Below are 19,673 nucleotides of genomic sequence, written 5' to 3'. Positions count from 1 at the left end.
ATTCAATTTACAACCTGAAACCAGTGCCCTAAAAATAATGCCAAATAACTGCCAGATTACACATTGCCCAGGGGTGCTTCTAGACAAAAGGAAGGGAGAAGGCCTACTGCTGGACAGGGGGAGCAGGGAAGGGGTAAAAGTAAGGGAGAAGGGCTGCTAGCACCCGCTAATGTAACGGGCTAAAAAACTAGTATATAGAAGAATCAGTTTATCAACTAACTGGTGTATTTAATCCACATTTCAACTAAATGCCAGCAGGCTGGGATGAGGTGGGGGGGGGGGGGGAGAAGTGGAGCTATTCGTGCTGCAATGCTTTTCTGTCTTGAAAGGGCTAAAAATTAGTGATAGAAAATACCTGATGAATGAGTACCATAAAAACTGTCAGTGCTCTGATTCCCTTATCAGTTATATATATTTTTTTCTTGTGTGTCTCCTTGGTGTTACCTATAAATAATTCATGCTGGAATGGTTATTTCATTCATGAATAATTGAGCTCCCCACTGAATCTGTGCGAGGTAAGATGTACTGGAGCACAAGAACAAAGGAAGTGCATCTTGCTCATCTGAAATGCGGAATGGTAATCAGGATGCTGCCTTCTGAACTAGACATGACCCAATAGTTTGAAAGCTTCTGAAGTAAATAAACACACTTGTACATTTTGTGTTTTGAACTGTCTCAGAAGATTCTGTTTAATTCTGACAGCATTAATGTAATGTATGCATACTGGAAGTATATTTGTTCAACAGCCTGTTGGGCCAATATGTAAACCCCACAGACATCTTTCTTTATACTTGTCAGCTTTGACATTTAAATATTTTACATATAATCTGTGGAAATATCTGTAGAAGGGGCAGCACAGAATAAATATATAGGCGGCTGCCTACTGCTGGCTATATGGACAGTGGATGCTGCAAATGATATCTAAATTTTCAGCACTGCTATCTATATAGAACTGCTACTACTATGAAAAAGATGGCAGATATAGCCCGTCACATTATACATTATAGAAATCATTGATTATATAAATTAATTAAGGAAAAAAGCACATTAAGCAGAATAATTAATCTATATAATCAATGATTTTTATAATGTATAATGTGACGGGCTATATCTGGTATCTTTTTCATAGTTCCCAGACACTGATGGAAAAACTTTAGCTGTATATAATTATGAATCCGGAGTGCTTATAACCACCTTCACTTACAAAAGATCTCCGGATCAAATATTGATTTTTAACTCGGCTTCAGCCCCACCACTCCACAGCCTATTAGAAACTCACAGCGGGAAGCATTACGTGGACTTTCATCATCGGCCACTTAGCACCAATTTCATCTACATAAATAGTGGCTTTTATATCTAAACTAGTTTTTTAGTCTGTTACATTAACGGGTGCTAAAATAGATGTGTAGACTTAGGCATTTCTTTCTTTCTTTTTTCTTTCTTTCTGTCTATCTCCCTGCCCCCTTTCTTTCTTTCTGTCTCTTTCCCTGGACCCATGTCTGTCTTTCTTTCTGTCGCTCTCCCTTCCCCCTGTCTGTCTTTCTTTCTGTCTCTCTCCCTGGCCCCTCCTCCCTGCGCACGACCACCTCTCGAACCCACTCCTCCTTTATAAAGCCACGCTAGTGTTTTTAGTGCTGGCCACAGAGGTAACAGCACGGATGCTCACAGGAATTCTATGAGCGTCGGAGCCGTTACTGCAGCGGCCAACGCTAAAAACGCTAGCGCGGCTTTGTAAAGGAGGGGGAAAGTCTGGTTAGTCTAATATATGGCTAAATGAAGGATCAATGAAAGAAGCCAATGTGGTGGAGCAGGGAGGACTTCCTGACATCGATGCAGGAAGAACATGGCAGGCAGGATCATGGACACTCAGTCGGCCACCAGCTGTACGATGGATCAGGAACCCCCCCCCCACACACACACACACACACACACACACACACACTGTTGCATCCAGTCTTTTTCTATATTTTTGTTTCAGGTACTTCATTTTGTTGTTTGCAACATTATCATGACTTCACTATTTAGTACCAGCATTAGAATGCAGAAATACAGTTCATTTATTTCACAAAATCTGAAATACAATATTATCAAAAAATCACTAAATTAAAACAGAACAGGGGGGTCATGTGATGCTGAAGAGCTGAGCGGACGTATTATCCACCAAAATACTTATTTTATTATTTTTTTCTACTTCAACGTGCAGTATCGAGTCATTAACAGCTCTGCTTACTTTTGAGGGATTCTCCGACCTGGGACGGATGCAATATGTCTGTGCCGGCTCCGGATAACAAAGTTCATTTTTTAATTCAAAGCCGACGCCACGGCTCCTCTCTCGATCCCCACCTGGTGCGGTTCGAGAGATGAGCCGAGGCGGCGGCTTTGATTTTAAAAATGAACTTTGTCTTAATTTTTCTTCAAGTATTGGAAGGGTGTGCTGAGAATCCCTCATGTCTATTCGGCTGCGCCTCTGCCTGGGTTGGGGGGGAGAGAAGGAGGCGTTTTTTACCTCGTCTACGGCTGAACTGCGGGGGAGTGTTGGAGTGCGGCGGGGGGGGGGGGGGGAGAGGGGCTTGGGTTCTTCGCAGCCTGGATCATTCCGTCCTGACTCTCCTCTTGACGGCTGGGTGGGGAGGGGGACCTGAGGATCGGCGCTGTCTCCAACCCACCGTCGAGCCAGCCAATGGACATCACCGTTGTGGCTGGTGTCGTGAAGGGGCGGCGCGGTGCGGGAGAGGGGCCTTGAAAGCTGGGGAGTAGAAAAGAAACGTAGGTGTGGGCGAAAGTAAAAGGTACTCAGCTTAAGTTCATTTTTAGTTCAAAGCCGATGCCGCGGCTCCTCTCTCGATCCCCGCCTGGTGCGGTTCGAGAGAGGAGCCACGGCAGCGGCTTTGAGTTAAAAAATGGCAAGGAGAGTCTCTGCCTGCTCTGAGGGGAGGGGGGAAGTCCGCTGTCTTTTCCGCCTCCAGTGACGTAGTAAGCGCGCATGCGCACTCTTGCCGGCACATCCCGACAGATCAGATCTCAGGGAACATGCGGCGAGAGTGCGCATGCACGCTTAGCATTTTATTATTACAGATTTAAATGAACTTATTCACTTTCAATTATATGTGCGTTTTCAAAGCTTCTTATCTTTTTTAGCTGAAATGACCCGGGAGAAGATGGCCATGCTTTATCAAGGGTCTCCCGTGGCCGCTTCTGTCACCCAATTCACTACAAATGCTCTTTAAATTAACAGTGAGTCGGGTGACAGAAGCGGCCACGGGAGACCCTTGATAAAGCACAGTTGTGCGAAACATGTCGGGTCATCTTCTCCCGGGTCATTTCAGCTAAAAAATATAAGTAGCTTTGAAAATGCACATACAATTGAAAGTGAATAAGTTTATTTAAATTTAGATATAAAAGGCATTATTTATATAGATGAAATTGCTACTAACTGGCTGATGATGAAGGTCCACGTAATGCTTCCCACTGTGAGTTTCTAATAGACGGTGGAGTGGTGGGGCTGAGGCTAAGTTAAAAATCAATATTTGATTCGGAGATCTTTTGTAAGTGAGAGTGATCTTTTTCATAGTAGCACAATAACATGATAAATCACAACAGATAAAGACTTTTATGGTCCATCCAGTCTTACCAACGAGGCAATCAGATTTCTATCTAGTGCTCCCTATAAGTTATACTTTTTCATGATTAAATATTGACATTATGACTTTCACATGAAAGAACAGAAAACATAAGAAAGTTGCAGTAGAGTTTTCTACGGGCCAGCAAGGTAAATGCTCCAATGCTCTACCACAGCTTTGTATAAGCCAGCAATAATTTGGTTTCCGTGTTCGAAACAAGTCAAAACACTGACCTCTTCACAAACTTTTAATCCTAAAACAGCTTTACCCAATATGTTGGAAACATACTCCCAATGTTCCTGGTTCTGGCCTTCAACTTCTCCGTCTCCATGATCATTAAAAGTCTAGTGTATGAAAAAGAACTTCACTTGAAGGAGTTCTTGAGGATGGCAGGCATTAAGAAGAGTATCCTCTGGTTAGCCTGGTTTGTGGACAATATACTTATCCTCACTATATCCTCAGCACTACTTACCATACTGGTAAAGGTTAGTCAAAGATTTATCAACATCAATCTAATCAAAAATCTGATTGGTACAGTAATTGGTGTTTGCTGATTGGCAAATTATAGATACTTTTTTTTGTTGCCCAAGATAGGATGAAATGTTTTAATGAAAAAGATCTAAATCAAAAGAATCATATAATTAAAAATATACTGCAGCATGTGTTTGAGATTTCCATCTTCTGTTTGCCATACATTTTCTTTCATTTCATCATGTGATGCATATATGCGAAATTACATGAAGTATGTGATTAAAGGGCCCTTTTACCAAGCTGCATTAGGGGTTAATATGTGCCTAACACAGCTTAAAATGGTGTATCATGGGATGCGCTCAGGCATCTTGCAATAATTGCCATATTTTTGACAAGGTGTATTAGGGGCAGAGAGTGGGCATTTCTGTGCTAAACAGGGAAGCTACATTACCACATGCTACCTGGTTAGCACAAGAGTACTGCATGAGCCCTTCCTACTTACAAAATGTGTGACAATAAATGCACATGTGATAATTTTACATGGATGTGTGCTAATGGCAACATTAGTGCATGGACATACATTTTTTTAAAAGTCATTTTTACAGCTGTGGTAAACACAGCTTCAGTGCATGATAAAGACCACCATAAGAGCACCTAAGGCCAATTTTTTTTACTACAGCTTAGTGAAAGGGCCTCTAAGAGACTACCGTATTTTCACGCATATAACGCGCGCGTTATACGCGTTTTTACCTACCGCGCATACCCCTCGCGCGTTATATGCGTGAGCGCGGTATACAAAAGTTTTAAAACATAGTTCCCACCCCGCCCGACGCCCGATTCACCCCCCCAGCAGGACCACTCGCACCCCCACCCCGAACGACCGCTCGCACGCGCTCCCACCCGCACCCGCATCCACGATCGGAGCAAGAGGGAGCCCAAGTCCTCTTGCCCGGCCGACTCCCCGACGTCCGATACATCCCCCCCCCCGGCAGGACCACTCGCACCCCCCACCCCGAACGACCGCTCGCACGCGCTCCCACCCGCACCCGCATCCACGATCGGAGCAAGAGGGAGCCCAAGCCCTCTTGCCCGGCCGACTCCCCGACGTCCGATACATCCCCCCCCCCGGCAGGACCACTCGCACCCCCACCCCGAAGGACCGCCGACTTCCCGACAATATCGGGCCAGAAGGGAGCCCAAACCCTCCTGGCCACGGCGACCCCCTAACCCCACCCCGCACTACATTACGGGCAGGAGGGATCCCAGGCCCTCCTGCCCTCGACGCAAACCCCCCTCCCCCCCAACGACCGTCCCCCCTCAAGAACCTCCGACCGCCCCCCAGCCGACCCGCGATCCCCCTGGCGACCCCCACGACCCCCCCACCCCCCTTCCCCGTACCTTTGGTAGTTGGCTGGACAGACGGGAGCCAAACCCGCCTGTCCGGCAGGCAGCCAACGAAGGAATGAGGCCGGATTGGCCCATCCATCCTAAAGCTCCGCCTACTGGTGGGGCCTAAGGCGCGTGGGCCAATCAGAATAGGCCCTGGAGCCTTAGGTCCCACCTGGGGGCGCGGCCTGAGGCACATGGGCCCAACCCGACCATGTGCCTCAGGCCGCGCCCCCAGGTGGGACCTAAGGCTCCAGGGCCTATTCTGATTGGCCCACGCGCCTTAGGCCCCACCAGTAGGCGGAGCTTTAGGATGGATGGGCCAATCCGGCCTCATTCCTTCGTTGGCTGCCTGCCGGACAGGCGGGTTTGGCTCCCGTCTGTCCGGCCAACTACCAAAGGTACGGGGAAGGGGGGTGGGGGGGTCGTGGGGGTCGCCAGGGGGGTCGTGGAGGTCGCCAGGGTGGTCGCGGGTCGGCTGGGGGGGCGGTCGTTGGGGGGAGGGGGGTTTGCGTCGAGGGCAGGAGGGCCTGGGATCCCTCCTGCCCGTAATGTAGTGCGGGGTGGGGTTAGGGGGTCGCCGTGGCCAGGAGGGTTTGGGCTCCCTTCTGGCCCAACTACCAAAGGTACGGGGAAGGGGGGTGGGGGGGTCGTGGGGGTCGCCAGGGTGGTCGCGGGTCGGCTGGGGGGGCGGTCGTTGGGGGGGGGGGGGTTTGCGTCGAGGGCAGGAGGGCCTGGGATCCCTCCTGCCCGTAATGTAGTGCGGGGTGGGGTTAGGGGGTCGCCGTGGCCAGGAGGATTTGGGCTCCCTCCTGGCCCGATATTGTTGGGGAATCGGCGGTCCTTCGGGGGGAGGGATGTATCGGACGTCGGGGGGGGGGGCATCAGGCTTTCAGGATGGGGACAGACCTTCAAGGGGGGACAGTGCACGGAAGTCAGGGGGGGTGAACGGAGAGTCGGGACAGCGCACGGAAAGTCAGGGCGGGCGAAAGGAGCGTCGGGCAGCATGCGCGGTATACCCGTGAGCGCGGTATACCAAAGTTTATGTACATATCAGCGTGATTTCTGCGCGCTATACCCGTGTGCGCGTTTTATACGGGTGCGCGTTATTTGCGTGAAAATACGGTACTGCTATGGGTCATAATAAGCATTTTGTAAGCTGGAGCTAGACAGTCAGGAGCAGAGAGGGACCACTCCTGCCCCAACCCATTATACCAACCCATTGGTAAGTCTTGGATGATGGGGCAGCTGAGGTTGAGGGGTGGTCATATGTATAGGTGAAGCTTGTGGTAGGAGGAGGGACCTATTGCTGTTTGAGGGAAACAGGGGATTGGAGGAGTATGGCAGCGGGCAGTGGGGGGTTTAAAAATGCAATTGGCAAGTTAGGGTATGGGGCATCAAAGGCTTAGATTAGGGATGTGTCAGGTTAAGTATCTGGATGCAGTGGGATTAGATTCAAGAGGTCAGCAGAGGGTTTTGTTTGGAATGAGGAATGTGTGTGTATTGGGACTGCTGCTGTGGCATGTCATCCCTTTATTTTGTTAGGGTCATAATGCATTCTCTGCAGTGCCAGATAACATAAGGTATCTGGTACTGGATTTAATGTGTTGCCTCTGCGGTAACCCTAATCTGTACAGTCAATACAGGTCAGATGCTAGATACACCGCTTGATGTACCAAGGGGTAAGTAGATCAAAATGTTATGCTAAATGTTTAAAATTACTTTCATTCACAATACTTTTTTTTTTTTTTAAATCATTTTTATTATGAGTCAACAAGAGAAACAAGCAGAACACAGAAGAAAAATAAGCAATCTTATTGGACCTCAGCGGTACCACTTAGGGCAAAAATCTCTTAGCCACCAAGTATTCAGCACCCACCTCCTCCTCAGTCCATTCTTAAATCTTTTTTATCTCTTCTATTTTTTTTTATTTTATAAATACTATCTTAACATAACGTAGTTTTTAACTTTTTTTTTTTTAAAGAAACAGGGTACTGTTTTCCACTCAGTCTTGGGGATTTAATACTCCAACATGTTTCACCAATTAGGCTTTTTCAAGGAATCCCTGTATAGGATTGATGGTGGGCATTGAAGTTGATAGTGCCCCTGAAAATAATCATGGTGGCATCACTGAATATTGACCTTTCAATATTTGAAGCTCCATTTTGCATAAGGGCTTTACATGGGAAATAGAATGCCCAGGTTGGGGCATTCACGTTTCCTCAGCACTTTCCAAGGGATCTACTGAACATGAAGCCTTTGGTTACACACATTTGGCAGCATCCTTACATGTATTTATTTCTGCCGGCACATATGAAAGAATCATAGATATTGCAAAACTTTATTTAGAAAGCAAGAGGGTCATCACTTGCCAACTTTCACATATTCAGCTGAGTACTAGCATCTATACCTTCTCATAAAATTATATATATAAATGGCACCAATAAAATGGGAAAACTGGAAAAGTTGTCTTTATTTTGGAAGGTAAAATACAGGGGATTAAAGGTAATACACCCTTCAATACTTCATTTGAAGCCCTTGCCAAAAGGAACAGGTTTTTTAATGGAATTTACACTAGTTTCAGAGGAATTACAAAAGCCAATGGGAAAAGTGTTATATATATTTTAAAATATTTATAGTGGATAAAAATAGAATATACACAATAAGACATGCCTCCTTGAAATCAAAGTCTCAGGCATCCCCTGTATATATATGTGGCAGCTTTCAGAACTCACTATTTACATAGGTAACTATTGATAAATGGATGATGAAAGGAACTGTCATCCTGAAGCTGAATTAGTAATAGCGGTAAGACACTTCTGACAATAAAAATCATGTTGACGTTATATTATCTCATTTCTACAGTGACCAGTTTCCTAAGGTCTTCGTTCATCTATGTTGAAGGATGAATGAGTACTTGTTCTTGCAGATGAGATCAAAGGATCAGTGGAAAGATGATTTGTAAAATGTGCAAAAACTGAATGTATTATATAATTCTCTGCCGTTCATCACACCAATATCATACCCATGATTTTTTATGATCTCTTTTGTCATTTTTCTTTTTCTTGTTGCTTGCATCCAGATTTGTACGCTCACTCTCTCGCTCACTTCCCCTCTATATGACTTTGGCTTGGATTTATTCTGTGGCCATGATTGTCAAAGGTATAGTGCATGAAAAAGAGGCTCGGCTAAAGGAAATGGTCAAAATGATGGGACTTGAGAATGGAACCTATTGGCTGAGCTGGTTCATCAGCAGCTTCCTTCCTTTCTGCATTAGTGCTTTCCTGCTGACTCTCATACTTAAGGTGATCATTCAGTTCAAGGCTGACAAACTCTCTGAATTAAAAATCATTTTAATATATGCATGCTTTGATTTCTTCTTTAAATAATATCATGAACTGTAATGCCTATATCTGATCCCCATTTTCATTTAGGAAATCAAAAATATGTATTGGGCTGCTACTTTGAAAATACTTAGGGAAGGGCCAATATTCAAACAATTGTAATTTGTAATGTATAATACTACTGAATATCAGCTCTGACTAGCCAAAAGAAAAACTGGCAGTTCGGGAGCGATACAGGGGATGGCATTGAAGAGGAGCCGTAAGTTATCTGGATGCTGGCAATATTCAGTGCTAGACCTGCATAGCTAAGTGGGTGAATTTCAGACAGTTCAAAAGTTGTCCTAAATTCATGCACTTAGCTATGCAGGCACCTGCTGAATATTGGTCTGAATCCACATAATTAAAATATATACTGTATATATAACACCAGTACAAACAATTCAGAAGCAGTGAAAAATCCAATATCAATATATAAAACACATTCACATGGATCATGCAAAAAGTACAAAATAGCTACAACATGAGTCGAGTAAACCACTATTGGGAGGAAAAGCTTAAGACAAAACCCTCCCACCGCCACAGCTGTGGCATAAGGTGTTCAAGCGGAAAACCTCATTGGCAAAAACCTCCCGTAAGGCCTGGTAAAGCTCTATGTTGTGCAATGCAAATAAATAACAAGTGGTCAAAAATGTAGGTACTAAAGTGACTCAAACTTACCTTTCCAGTGCAAACTCCTTTCTTCCTCCAGTCCCAGGACTCAAATCCCTTCATCTCTCCCACATGCAGAATAGTACCCTGGGCCTATGTGCAATCCCTGATGGTCCAGAGAAATCCACATCAGCGAACAGGTCAGAGAGCTCGAGAGATTCATCGAAGAGGCCTGCAGGATGGTAGAGACACAGGATCACCCGATCTTCAGAATGGAACAAACGGATGGAGGACAGGACCCGCCAGGAGCCACCAAGAGCCGCCAGGACCCACCAGGAGCTGAGGGAGAGGAACCTTGCGGAGGAATCATTCAGGAGGAGGAAGGATTAGAGGACCCAATCATCGACACAGACCTGAGACCCAGGAGGAAGCTGAGAAAAGGAAAATCTGCTATTGTTGTGGGAGACTCAATCCTGAGAGAGGTGGACAGTCACATAGCAGGGGGCAGAGCGGATCGCCTAGTGACATGTCTCCCAGGGGCGAGGACAAAGGACATCTCCGACAGAATCGAGAGAATCATGGAGGGAGCTGAGACGGAGGAAACAGCAGTGATTGTCCACGTCGGAACAAATGACGTCAGCAGAAGGAATTTCAACATGACTACACTGACCGAGCAGTTTAAGATCCTGGGGAGGAAGCTGAAGTTGAGGACAGGGAAGATAGCCTTTTCTGAGATCCTGCCAGTACCAAGGGCAGATGCGAGGAGGCAGACCGAGCTGCAAGCAACAAATGGATGGCTGAGACGATGGTGTGAGGAGGAGGGTTTCCTCTTTGTACGAAACTGGTCAACCTTCATGGGGAAAAACAAGCTCTACAGGAGAGACGGACTGCATTTGAGCACGGCTGGGACGAGGATGCTGGCACGTAACATCCAGACCTGCATAGACATGACTTTAAACTGACAACGAGGGGAAAGCCGATAGTCGATCTGACCTCGACACACCGGGCCACAGTATCAAGCAAGGATACTGAAACAGGAAATGGCGTTTGCGGACCAGAGATAAAATGGACACTTTTTGGACATAAACCCAAAGATGCAGTACAGGGACCTGAGAGGAAATTAGAGCAAATAAGCACGACAAGGAGGAAACAGACGAAACCAGAGGGCTATCAAAGAACTAAGAAACGGGCAGAGGACGGGTTAGACACTCCACAGGCAGCCCGTGAGGAGACCAGCAGGAGCAACAAATCAAGAGTAGATCCTAAAGAAAAGGTAACTAACTGGGACTTAAATTGCCTATACACAAATGCTAGGAGCCTAAGGACTAAAATGGGGGAGCTAGAAGTTATAGCCAGAAACAAGGACCTAGACATAATAGGAATCACAGAGACATGGTGGTCAGAGGACAACAAATGGGACGTGGCCCTGCAAGGGTACAAACTCTACAGGAGGGACAGGGCACACAAGAAGGGGGGAGGAATAGCCCTGTATATAAAGGACTCTATTCCTTCATCCAGAACAGAAACAACAAGGGCAGACAGTTTGGAGTCACTATGGGTTAAACTGACAGGAGGGGAAGGAGCTGACATCAAATTGGGACTGTACTATCGCCCACCAGGACAACCAGAAGCTAACGACCTGGACCTGGAGGCCGAACTGAGGCAGGAGTGCAAAAGTGGAAGGGTGGTGGTTATGGGAGACTTCAACTATCCGGGAATAGACTGGGACATTGGACACTCAAATTGCACGAGAGAAACTAAATTCCTAGAGGTGATAAGGGACTGTTTCATGGAGCAGCTAGTCACGGAACCAACGCGAGGGGAGGCCACTCTAGACCTAATCCTCAACGGGCTAGAGGGACCCGCAAAAGAAGTGGTGGTACTAGCACCATTAGGGAACAGCGATCACAACATGATCCAGTACAAATTAAACATGGGAACACCAAAGGTGAAAAGAACCACAACGACAGCACTTAACTTCAGAAAAGGAAACTACAAGGACATGAGGAAAATGGTAGGGAAAAAGCTCAGAAACAGCTCAGGGAAGGTGAAGACCGTAAAGGAAGCCTGGACACTGCTTAAAGGCACAGTGCTCGAGGCACAAGACCTGTACGTCCCAAGGTTTAGGAAAGGGAGAAAAAAAAAAATCGAACTAGAAACCCAGCATGGATAACAACTGCAGCTAAAAAGGCGATAAGCGACAAGAAATCATCCTTCAAGAAATGGAAAAAGGAACCAACAAAGGAAAACCAGGAAGAACACAAAAGACACCAGAAAAAATGCCATCAAGAGGTCAAGAAAGCAAAGAGAGAGTATGAGGAAAGACTGGCAGGAGAAGCAAGAAACTTCAAACCCTTCTTCAGGTATGTGAAAGGGAAACAATCAGCCAGAGAGGAAGTGGGACCACTGGATGATGGAGACAGGAAAGGAGCGATAAAGGAAGAAAAAGAGATAGCTGACAGGTTAAACAATTTCTTCTCGTCAGTCTTCACCAGAGAGGACACATCCAATATCCCAGAACCCGAGGTGTTTATAAACGGAGAACACGACGAAAGACTGATTCAACTAGAGGTAAGTAAAGAGGATGTCCTCAGACAGATAGACAGACTAAAGAGCGACAAATCACCAGGCCCGGACGGCATCCACCCAAGGGTACTAAAAGAACTGAGAAACGAAATAGCAGAGACACTTCAACAAATATGTAACCTCTCCCTAAAAACTGGGGAGATCCCAGAAGACTGGAAAATGGCAAATGTCACGCCCATCTTCAAGAAGGGATCAAGGGGTGACCCGGGAAACTACAGGCCTGTGAGCTTGACCTCGGTTCCAGGAAAGATGATGGAAGCAATGGTAAAGGATTCAATCTGTGAACACATAGAAAACAATGGACAACTGAGGGCGAGCCAGCATGGCTTCAGCAAGGGAAGGTCGTGCCTCACGAACTTGCTGCACTTCTTTGAGGGAATAAACAGCCAGATGGATAAGGGGGAATCCATAGACATCATTTACCTTGACTTCCAAAAAGCCTTCGACAAGGTACCTCACGAACGGCTACATAAAAAGCTGTGGAATCACGGGGTGCAAGGGGATATCCACCGATGGATCAAACACTGGTTGGCAGGCAGGAAACAGAGGGTTGGAATAAAAGGCCAATACTCAGACTGGCAATGGGTCACGAGCGGAGTTCCGCAGGGGTCAGTGCTGGGACCTCTACTGTTCAATATATTTATAAACGATCTGGAGACGGGGACAAAATGTGAGGTTATCAAATTTGCTGATGACACCAAACTCTGCAGCAGGGTTAGAAACACGGAAGACTGTGAAGACCTGCAAAGGGACCTAACGAGACTGGAAGACTGGGCAAACAAGTGGCAAATGAGTTTTAACGTACAGAAATGCAAGGTCATGCATGTAGGGAAAAAGAACCCGATGTTCAGCTACAAAATGGGGGGAACACTACTAGGGGTGAGTAACCTTGAAAGGGACCTGGGGGTGATGGTAGACACATCACTGAAACCATCGGCACAGTGTGCGACAGCCTCAAAGAAAGCAAATAGAATGCTGGGCATCATCAAAAAAGGTATCACAACCAGGACAAAGGAAGTCATCATGCCGCTGTATCGCGCAATGGTGCGCCCGCACATGGAGTACTGTGTTCAATACTGGTCGCCGTACCTCAAAAAGGATATGGCGGTACTCGAGGGAGTGCAGAGGAGGGCGACTAAACTGATAAAAGGTATGGAAAATTTCTCATACGCTGACAGGTTAAAAAAGCTGGGGCTGTTCTCCCTGGAGAAGAGGAGACTTAGAGGGGACATGATAGAAACTTTCAAAATCCTAAAGGGCATAGAGAAAGTGAATAAGAACAGATTCTTCAAACTGTGGGGAGCCACAAGCACTAGGGGTCACTCGGAGAAATTGAAAGGGGACAGGTTTAGAACAAATGCTAGGAAGTTCTTTTTTACCCAGAGGGTGGTGGACACATGGAACAAGCTTCCAGAGGAGGTGATAAGCCAGAACTCTGTACAGGGGTTCAAGAAAGGTTTGGATGGGTTCCTGGAGGATAAGGGGATAGAGGGGTACAGATAGAACTTGAGGTAGGTTATTGAATTGGTCAGTAACCACTTCACAGGTCGCGGACCTGATGGGCCGCCGCGGGAGCGGACCGCTGGGCAGGATGGACCTCTGGTCTGACCCAGTGGAGGCAACTTCTTATGTTCTTATGTCCAGTGGGGGCAGTGAGGGGCAGGAACGAAGCCCTTTACAGCTGCCTTTTCAAAAGGACTTATGTGACCTCTAGTGGTAGCCTGGCAGTCCTTTGATATGGGGCTTCAATCCTCCTACCTCCAGGGATTTCAGGTAGACAGGATGACTATCCTGTTTGTGGGAGAAGGTAGGGAGTTTGCTTGGTTGAGGGAAGGGAGATTGGAGTTCTGGGACCAGAGGTGGGAATTGGGTCCAGAGAAGAGGGTAAATTGGAGGGCCTCTAGATTTTTTTTTTTTAAATGTGGGTTCTGGTAATAATCAGCCTGGACCTGCATAATTATCTTATGCCTGGGGCAAGCATTGGAACAGTTAGCTGTAGATAGTGCTAGGGCCAGCAGAGTTAGAATCTAGCAGAACTTGATTGTGTCACAGTGTCTCATGGTTTTTCCCCTCATTCAGTACTGTTTGATAGGGAACTTGTTTGACTCACTGTAACATATAGTCTCTCCCACCCACCCCAGGGCTTGCTGCTCATATATAGACAACCCAATAATCAAGAATGCTTTCCAGGCAATACTCATTCCAACCAATCAAGATGTCTTTTAGAAATACTGGATGAAATTGAAAGAAGTCAAGAGATATATATCTGGCAAAAGGAAAAATTGAAGAGCAAATGAGTAGAAATATAAAAAAGGGTGACAAAATATTTTTCCGATATATTTGTGAAAGGAGGAAGGCAAAAAATAGAATTGTGAGACTGAAAGTAGCTACAAACCGCTATGTGGAGAGTGATAAGGAAAAAGAAAACTTGCTAAACAAATACTTCTGACAAGACACAGTGAGACCCAGAAACCTGCAACAAGCACAAACTTCTACTTTGTGTTCATGTGTATTACTATTTAAAAAGGCAATAAAAGGCCTTCAGTCACTTTCCTCACTGGACAGAATGCCAGGAAATCAAAATAGTATACAAATTAAGTTTTATTACATATATACAATATTTCTAGCCATTTTATTACATATATACAATATTTCTAGCCATAATCATTGATTAAGTACAGAGTTTGAATTAATACGTCACCGGTTATTATATCATCACTCCGACGGGGGACCACATTCAGGAGGCTTATTCAATATGTCATCACACAGCTCGTCAGCAATGGAAAAAAAATGTCCCTGCTTTACAGGTAACTTTCCTCCCTTAAATTGTACTTTTTCCCCATCCCCTTTTTCCAGATTGGATTTACAAACGCGTGCTTACCTCATGTTGAGAGGGTAATCCCCAATCAGCATGTCTTGAAAACAACTAGCTTAGCTCGTGGGTTGTATACCCAGCCCCTCTTTATGGATTGGATACTTTTTCCCTCATCCCCTCTAGCCAGATTGGATTTACAAACGCATGCTTATCTCGTGCAGGGAGGGTGTGATTCTGTCAAGCACCTATCATCAGGTGCTGAAGACTCCTGGCTTTGCTCGTGTGCTGACAGTGACCTGCTCTCATAATAGGAAACTTATCAGCAGGTGCTGAAAAATTTCTGGCCTTGCTCGTTCTCATAATACTTGTGTTTCCCTGTAACAGCTATCATGGATCCTAGGCAGTGTCATTCAATATTAATAATCCTTTCATACCATACGTTTCACATTCGTGTCACATTCGGTCCTTATTGAGTGATACTGCCACAGGATACCATCGTGGGTCGTGTTGATTTACAGCATAGTCCATAAACCACATAACAATTCCACAAGGACAGAACAAGTACTATTATGGTTAGTAATATTGTATATATGTAATAAAACTTAATATGTATACTATTTTGATTTCCTGGCATTCTGTCCAGTGCGGAAAGTGACTGAAGGCCTTTTATTGCCTTTTTAAAATAGTAATACATTAATTGGCGTAGTCGGCAGGATTTCTCTAAAGAAAACCTGAGCGCTCTTGTGATACAGGAATGTTCAGGAAGAGAGAGAAATCCTCAAAAGAACCTACAGAGGTGCCCAACTGGACCGAGGCACCGTATAATTTAATAGCACAAGAACTAGCCAATAATCATGGATTAGCAGAGTCATGGGAAAAGGTTCTGGGAAGTGCAGAACCAATTGATCTTGTACAAGTTTAGAAATATGCCCCGATAAATCGGGTGATGTAGTTTAGAAAAAAAAAATATGCCCCGATAAATCGGGTGATGTAGTTTAGAAAAATACCCCGATAAATCGGGTGATGTAGTTGCTCTGGGTTCTGGGAAGGGCAGAACCACTTGATCTTGTACAAGTTTAGGAAAAATGCCCCGATAAATCGGGTGATGTAGTTTAGAAAAAAAAAATATGCCCCGATAAATCGGGTGATGTAGTTTAGAAAAATGCCCCGATAAATCGGGTGATGTAGTTTAGAAAAAAAAATGCCCCGATAAATCGGGTGATGTAGTTGCTTTGGCTCGAAGGAGCTGGGTATTAGCAGTTCATATTGCTGCCACAAAATATAAAAGGCGCGGTCGAATAAATAGGATGTTGGAGTAAAAGTTCCTTTGTTTGAAAGAGCAAACTGCAAAGGGAGGGATTTTCACCCCCACCTTTTTCCTCCTTCGATGCCCTCCCAGAGGAGATTATTGCGGAATCGACCGTCCTAGGCTTCAAGAGCAAACTAGATGCATATCTCCTTAAGAGAGGCATATAAAGATATGATGGACTATAAATTACGCCAGGGTACACCTGGCAGGGCCTCCGCGTGCGCGGATCGCTGGACTTGATGGACCAAAGGTCTGATCCGGAGATGGCAGTTCTTATGTTCTTATGTTCTTATGTTCTATCACGTGAGCTTGACGACGGCGGGCTTTTTAAGTTTCTCCTTTGTTCACTAGGCAGAGGGGAGGGGGAAGGGGAGAAAAAATAGAGAGAGACAGCATGGGGTCTGTCTGCAATTCTACGAATGTTGCAAAAACAGGGATCGATATTTAAAATATGCTTAAATATTAACAAATTATGGATTTAAATGTAGGAACTTGTAATGAAATTAATAATGTAAACAAGGAACCAAAGGGTTTATGGATAAAAATTTAGAAGCTGTTTGCCTGATGTAGCCTGAATTTTTTTTTCTTTTCCTTGTTTCTTTAAGAGATGGTTAAAAGCAGGGAGATAGTCTGTAGAACGAACGTACAAGAATGTGGAAGAAAGCTTTGTGAGACGTGTTAAGGAAGGATGTGCCTTTTGTTGTAGTAACAAGCAGGCTGACTAGTCACTGTCTGAAGGCTGGCCGCGGACTTTTCAGCAGTCCGAAATAAGTTTTTAAGAACGATAAAAGAATATTGGAAATGTTATAAAATGTTAATGTATATTCCTGTAAGTAGGTTTCAGGTTTGTTTGAACGTGCCCAATCTACTTTTACTAGGCTACCACAGGGATGGTTACATAGTCCTACCATTTGTCCTCAAATAGTAGCGGAACATTTAGATGAATTTCAGAAATTCACCTCTATACAAATTTCTCATTATGTTGACGACATATTGATACAGGGAACAACGAAGGAAGAGGTGAAAGGGCAGTTGGATTTATTAATTGACCATATGAAAAAGAAGGGAAGGGAAATAAATCCAACAAAAATACAAGGACCGGCAACGTCGGTAAAATTTTTAGGAATTCAGTGGAATAGAGGATATTAGGGAAATCACAGAGAAAGCAAAACGAAAAATATTAGATTTTCCCACTCCAAAGAATAAAAAATATGAGTTTATGTGGGGAGAAGAACAGCAGGTTGCTTTTGGAAATGCTAAACAAGCCATACAGACAGCTGTAGATTTGTGGCCCATGAGAGAGGGGGAAGTGGAATTATATGTATGGCAAAAACAAAGTGGGAAACGGGTACCCTTAGGATTCTGGAACAGGAAATTCCCGGAAGCAGGTGAAAAATATATTCCCTTCGAAAAACAACTTTTAGCATGTTATTGGGCGTTGGCTGAGACCGAACAGATTACCTTAGGTCATACAGTACTATTGCGACCACAAATTCCAATTATGCAATGGATAATGTCTGATCCCAAGTCAAATAGAGTAGGATATGCTCAGGAACAAAGTATTATTAAATGGAAATGGTACATTTCTCAAAGAGCTAAAATAGGTGAGCATGGGGTAGCTACTTTGCACGAAAAAATAGCTAATATTCCTAACGGAGAGCTGGAAATCATAAAGCCAGTATATGCTCATGAATCCCCAGTGAAATGGGGAGTGGGATATCTTTTTACTGACTCCTGGTCGGTCGCTAATGGTCTTGCTACATGGTTAATGGGGTGGAAGTCCCATAATTGGTTAACTGTGGGGTAAAGAATTGTGGCAAGACATAGAAAAAATTGTACAGGAGACAATAGTGTCAGTATTTCATGTAGATGCACATATGCCTGTTGATTCAATGGAACGATTGTTTAATTCCCAAGCAGATGCCGCAGCTACCATTTCTGTAACAACTACTAATGAAATTCCTAAGGTGGAAGAATGGTTGGAAGGTACAGCCATTTAGACACATCAGAAAAGTGGACATCTTGGAGAAAAAGCTACTTACAGGTGGGCTCAGGAACGAGGGATTCCTTTGATCTAACATGTGATCAGAAAATGTCTGGTGTGTCAACATATCAAGAACGGGAAGTACCACATAAGGTAATGGGGCACGGGGCGATTTGCCAGCCCAGATTTGGCAAATAGATTTCATAGGACCGTTACCCGAAAGTCGTAAATGTAAATATATGTGTACTGCTGTAGATTATTATTAGCATTCCCTTGTGCTTCTGCGTCACAATGGAGCACTATAAGGACTTTAGACATGATTATTCAGTATTATGGTATGCCCTTACAAATACATTAATTGGATCATGGAAGAAAATCCTGGAGGGCCACGATTGGCTTGCAAATTTACACATGAAAATGGAGTGGATACTGCATTGTTTATGGAAGAAAGTGTTTATGAACAACTTGAACAACTGAAGGTGGACAAATCCATGAGACTGGATGGGATCCATCCCAGGATAATGAGGGAGTTCAGAGAGGTTCTGGTGGGTCCTCTTAAAGAGACAGGAGAGGTTTTATGGGATTGGAGAAAAGCAAATGTAATTCCTCTTCACAAAAATGGTCACAAAGATGAAGCGGGAAACTACAGGCCAGTAAACCTCACTTCGGTTATTGGAAAAGTAATGGAAGCATTGCTGAAGGAAAGGATAGTAAATTTTCTAGAATCTAATCACTAACAAGATCTGAGGCAACATGGTTTTACTAAAGGTTAATCGTGCCTAATGAATCTGATTGAATTCTTTGACTGGGCGACCAGAGAACTGGATCTAGGACATGCGCTAGTTGTAATCTACTTACATTTCAGCAAAGCCTTTGACATGGTTCCTAAGAGGAGACTCTTGAATAAACTTGGCAGGCTGAAGTTAGGACTAAAAGTAGTGAACTGGATTACAAATTGGTTGATGGACAGAAGTAAGAGGGTGGTGGTTAATGGAATTTCCTCAAAGGAAGGAAAGATGAGTAGTGGAGTGCCACAAGGATTGGAGTTGGGGCCAATTCTGTTCAATATATTTGTGGACAAAATTGCTACTACTACTATTTATCACTTATATAGCACTGAAAGGTGTACGCAGCACCTGACGTGACTTTAGGTGAGGGGTAACATGAGTGTAGTGGCTCTCACAGAATATGAGTTGTGCAGCCTGAGAATAGTGAGTTGCAATAATCTAAGCGTGAGGTGATGAGGGTATGGATGAGGGTTTTGGTAGTGTACATAGAGAGGAAGGGTTGGTTTTAGTGATATGTTGTATCTGGGTAGTGAAGGAGAAAGAGGAGTCAAAGATGACCCCAAGATTGTGAGCAGACAATACAGGGAGGATGAAAGTGTTGTCCACAGAGACAGAGAATGGGGGAAGAGGGGAGGTGGGTTTAAGTGGGAAGAAGAGCAGCTCTGTTTTAGCCATTGCTAAAAGGTTAGAACTTAAGATTTGCCTTTTTGTGGATGATACCA

At 44.7% G+C, this 19,673-nt stretch overlaps 1 protein-coding gene across 1 annotated transcript in view; it reads left to right on the top strand.

The window, feature by feature from the left end:
- LOC117345793 (phospholipid-transporting ATPase ABCA1-like) overlaps positions 1-19,673 on the top strand; it is an 815,268-nt gene that overhangs the window by 426,449 nt on the left and 369,146 nt on the right. The window contains exon 16 of the mRNA XM_033914956.1: positions 8,560-8,782. Coding sequence (XP_033770847.1) covers positions 8,560-8,782 — 223 coding nt within the window. The remainder of the gene's footprint in view (positions 1-8,559; positions 8,783-19,673) is intronic.

The sequence above is a fragment of the Geotrypetes seraphini genome, chromosome 1 (assembly GCF_902459505.1).
Source record: "Geotrypetes seraphini chromosome 1, aGeoSer1.1, whole genome shotgun sequence".
Taxonomy (NCBI): Eukaryota; Metazoa; Chordata; class Amphibia; order Gymnophiona; family Dermophiidae; genus Geotrypetes; species Geotrypetes seraphini.
The sequence above is the reverse complement of the archived record's forward strand: the minus strand, read 5'-3'. Positions and strand labels throughout refer to the sequence as shown.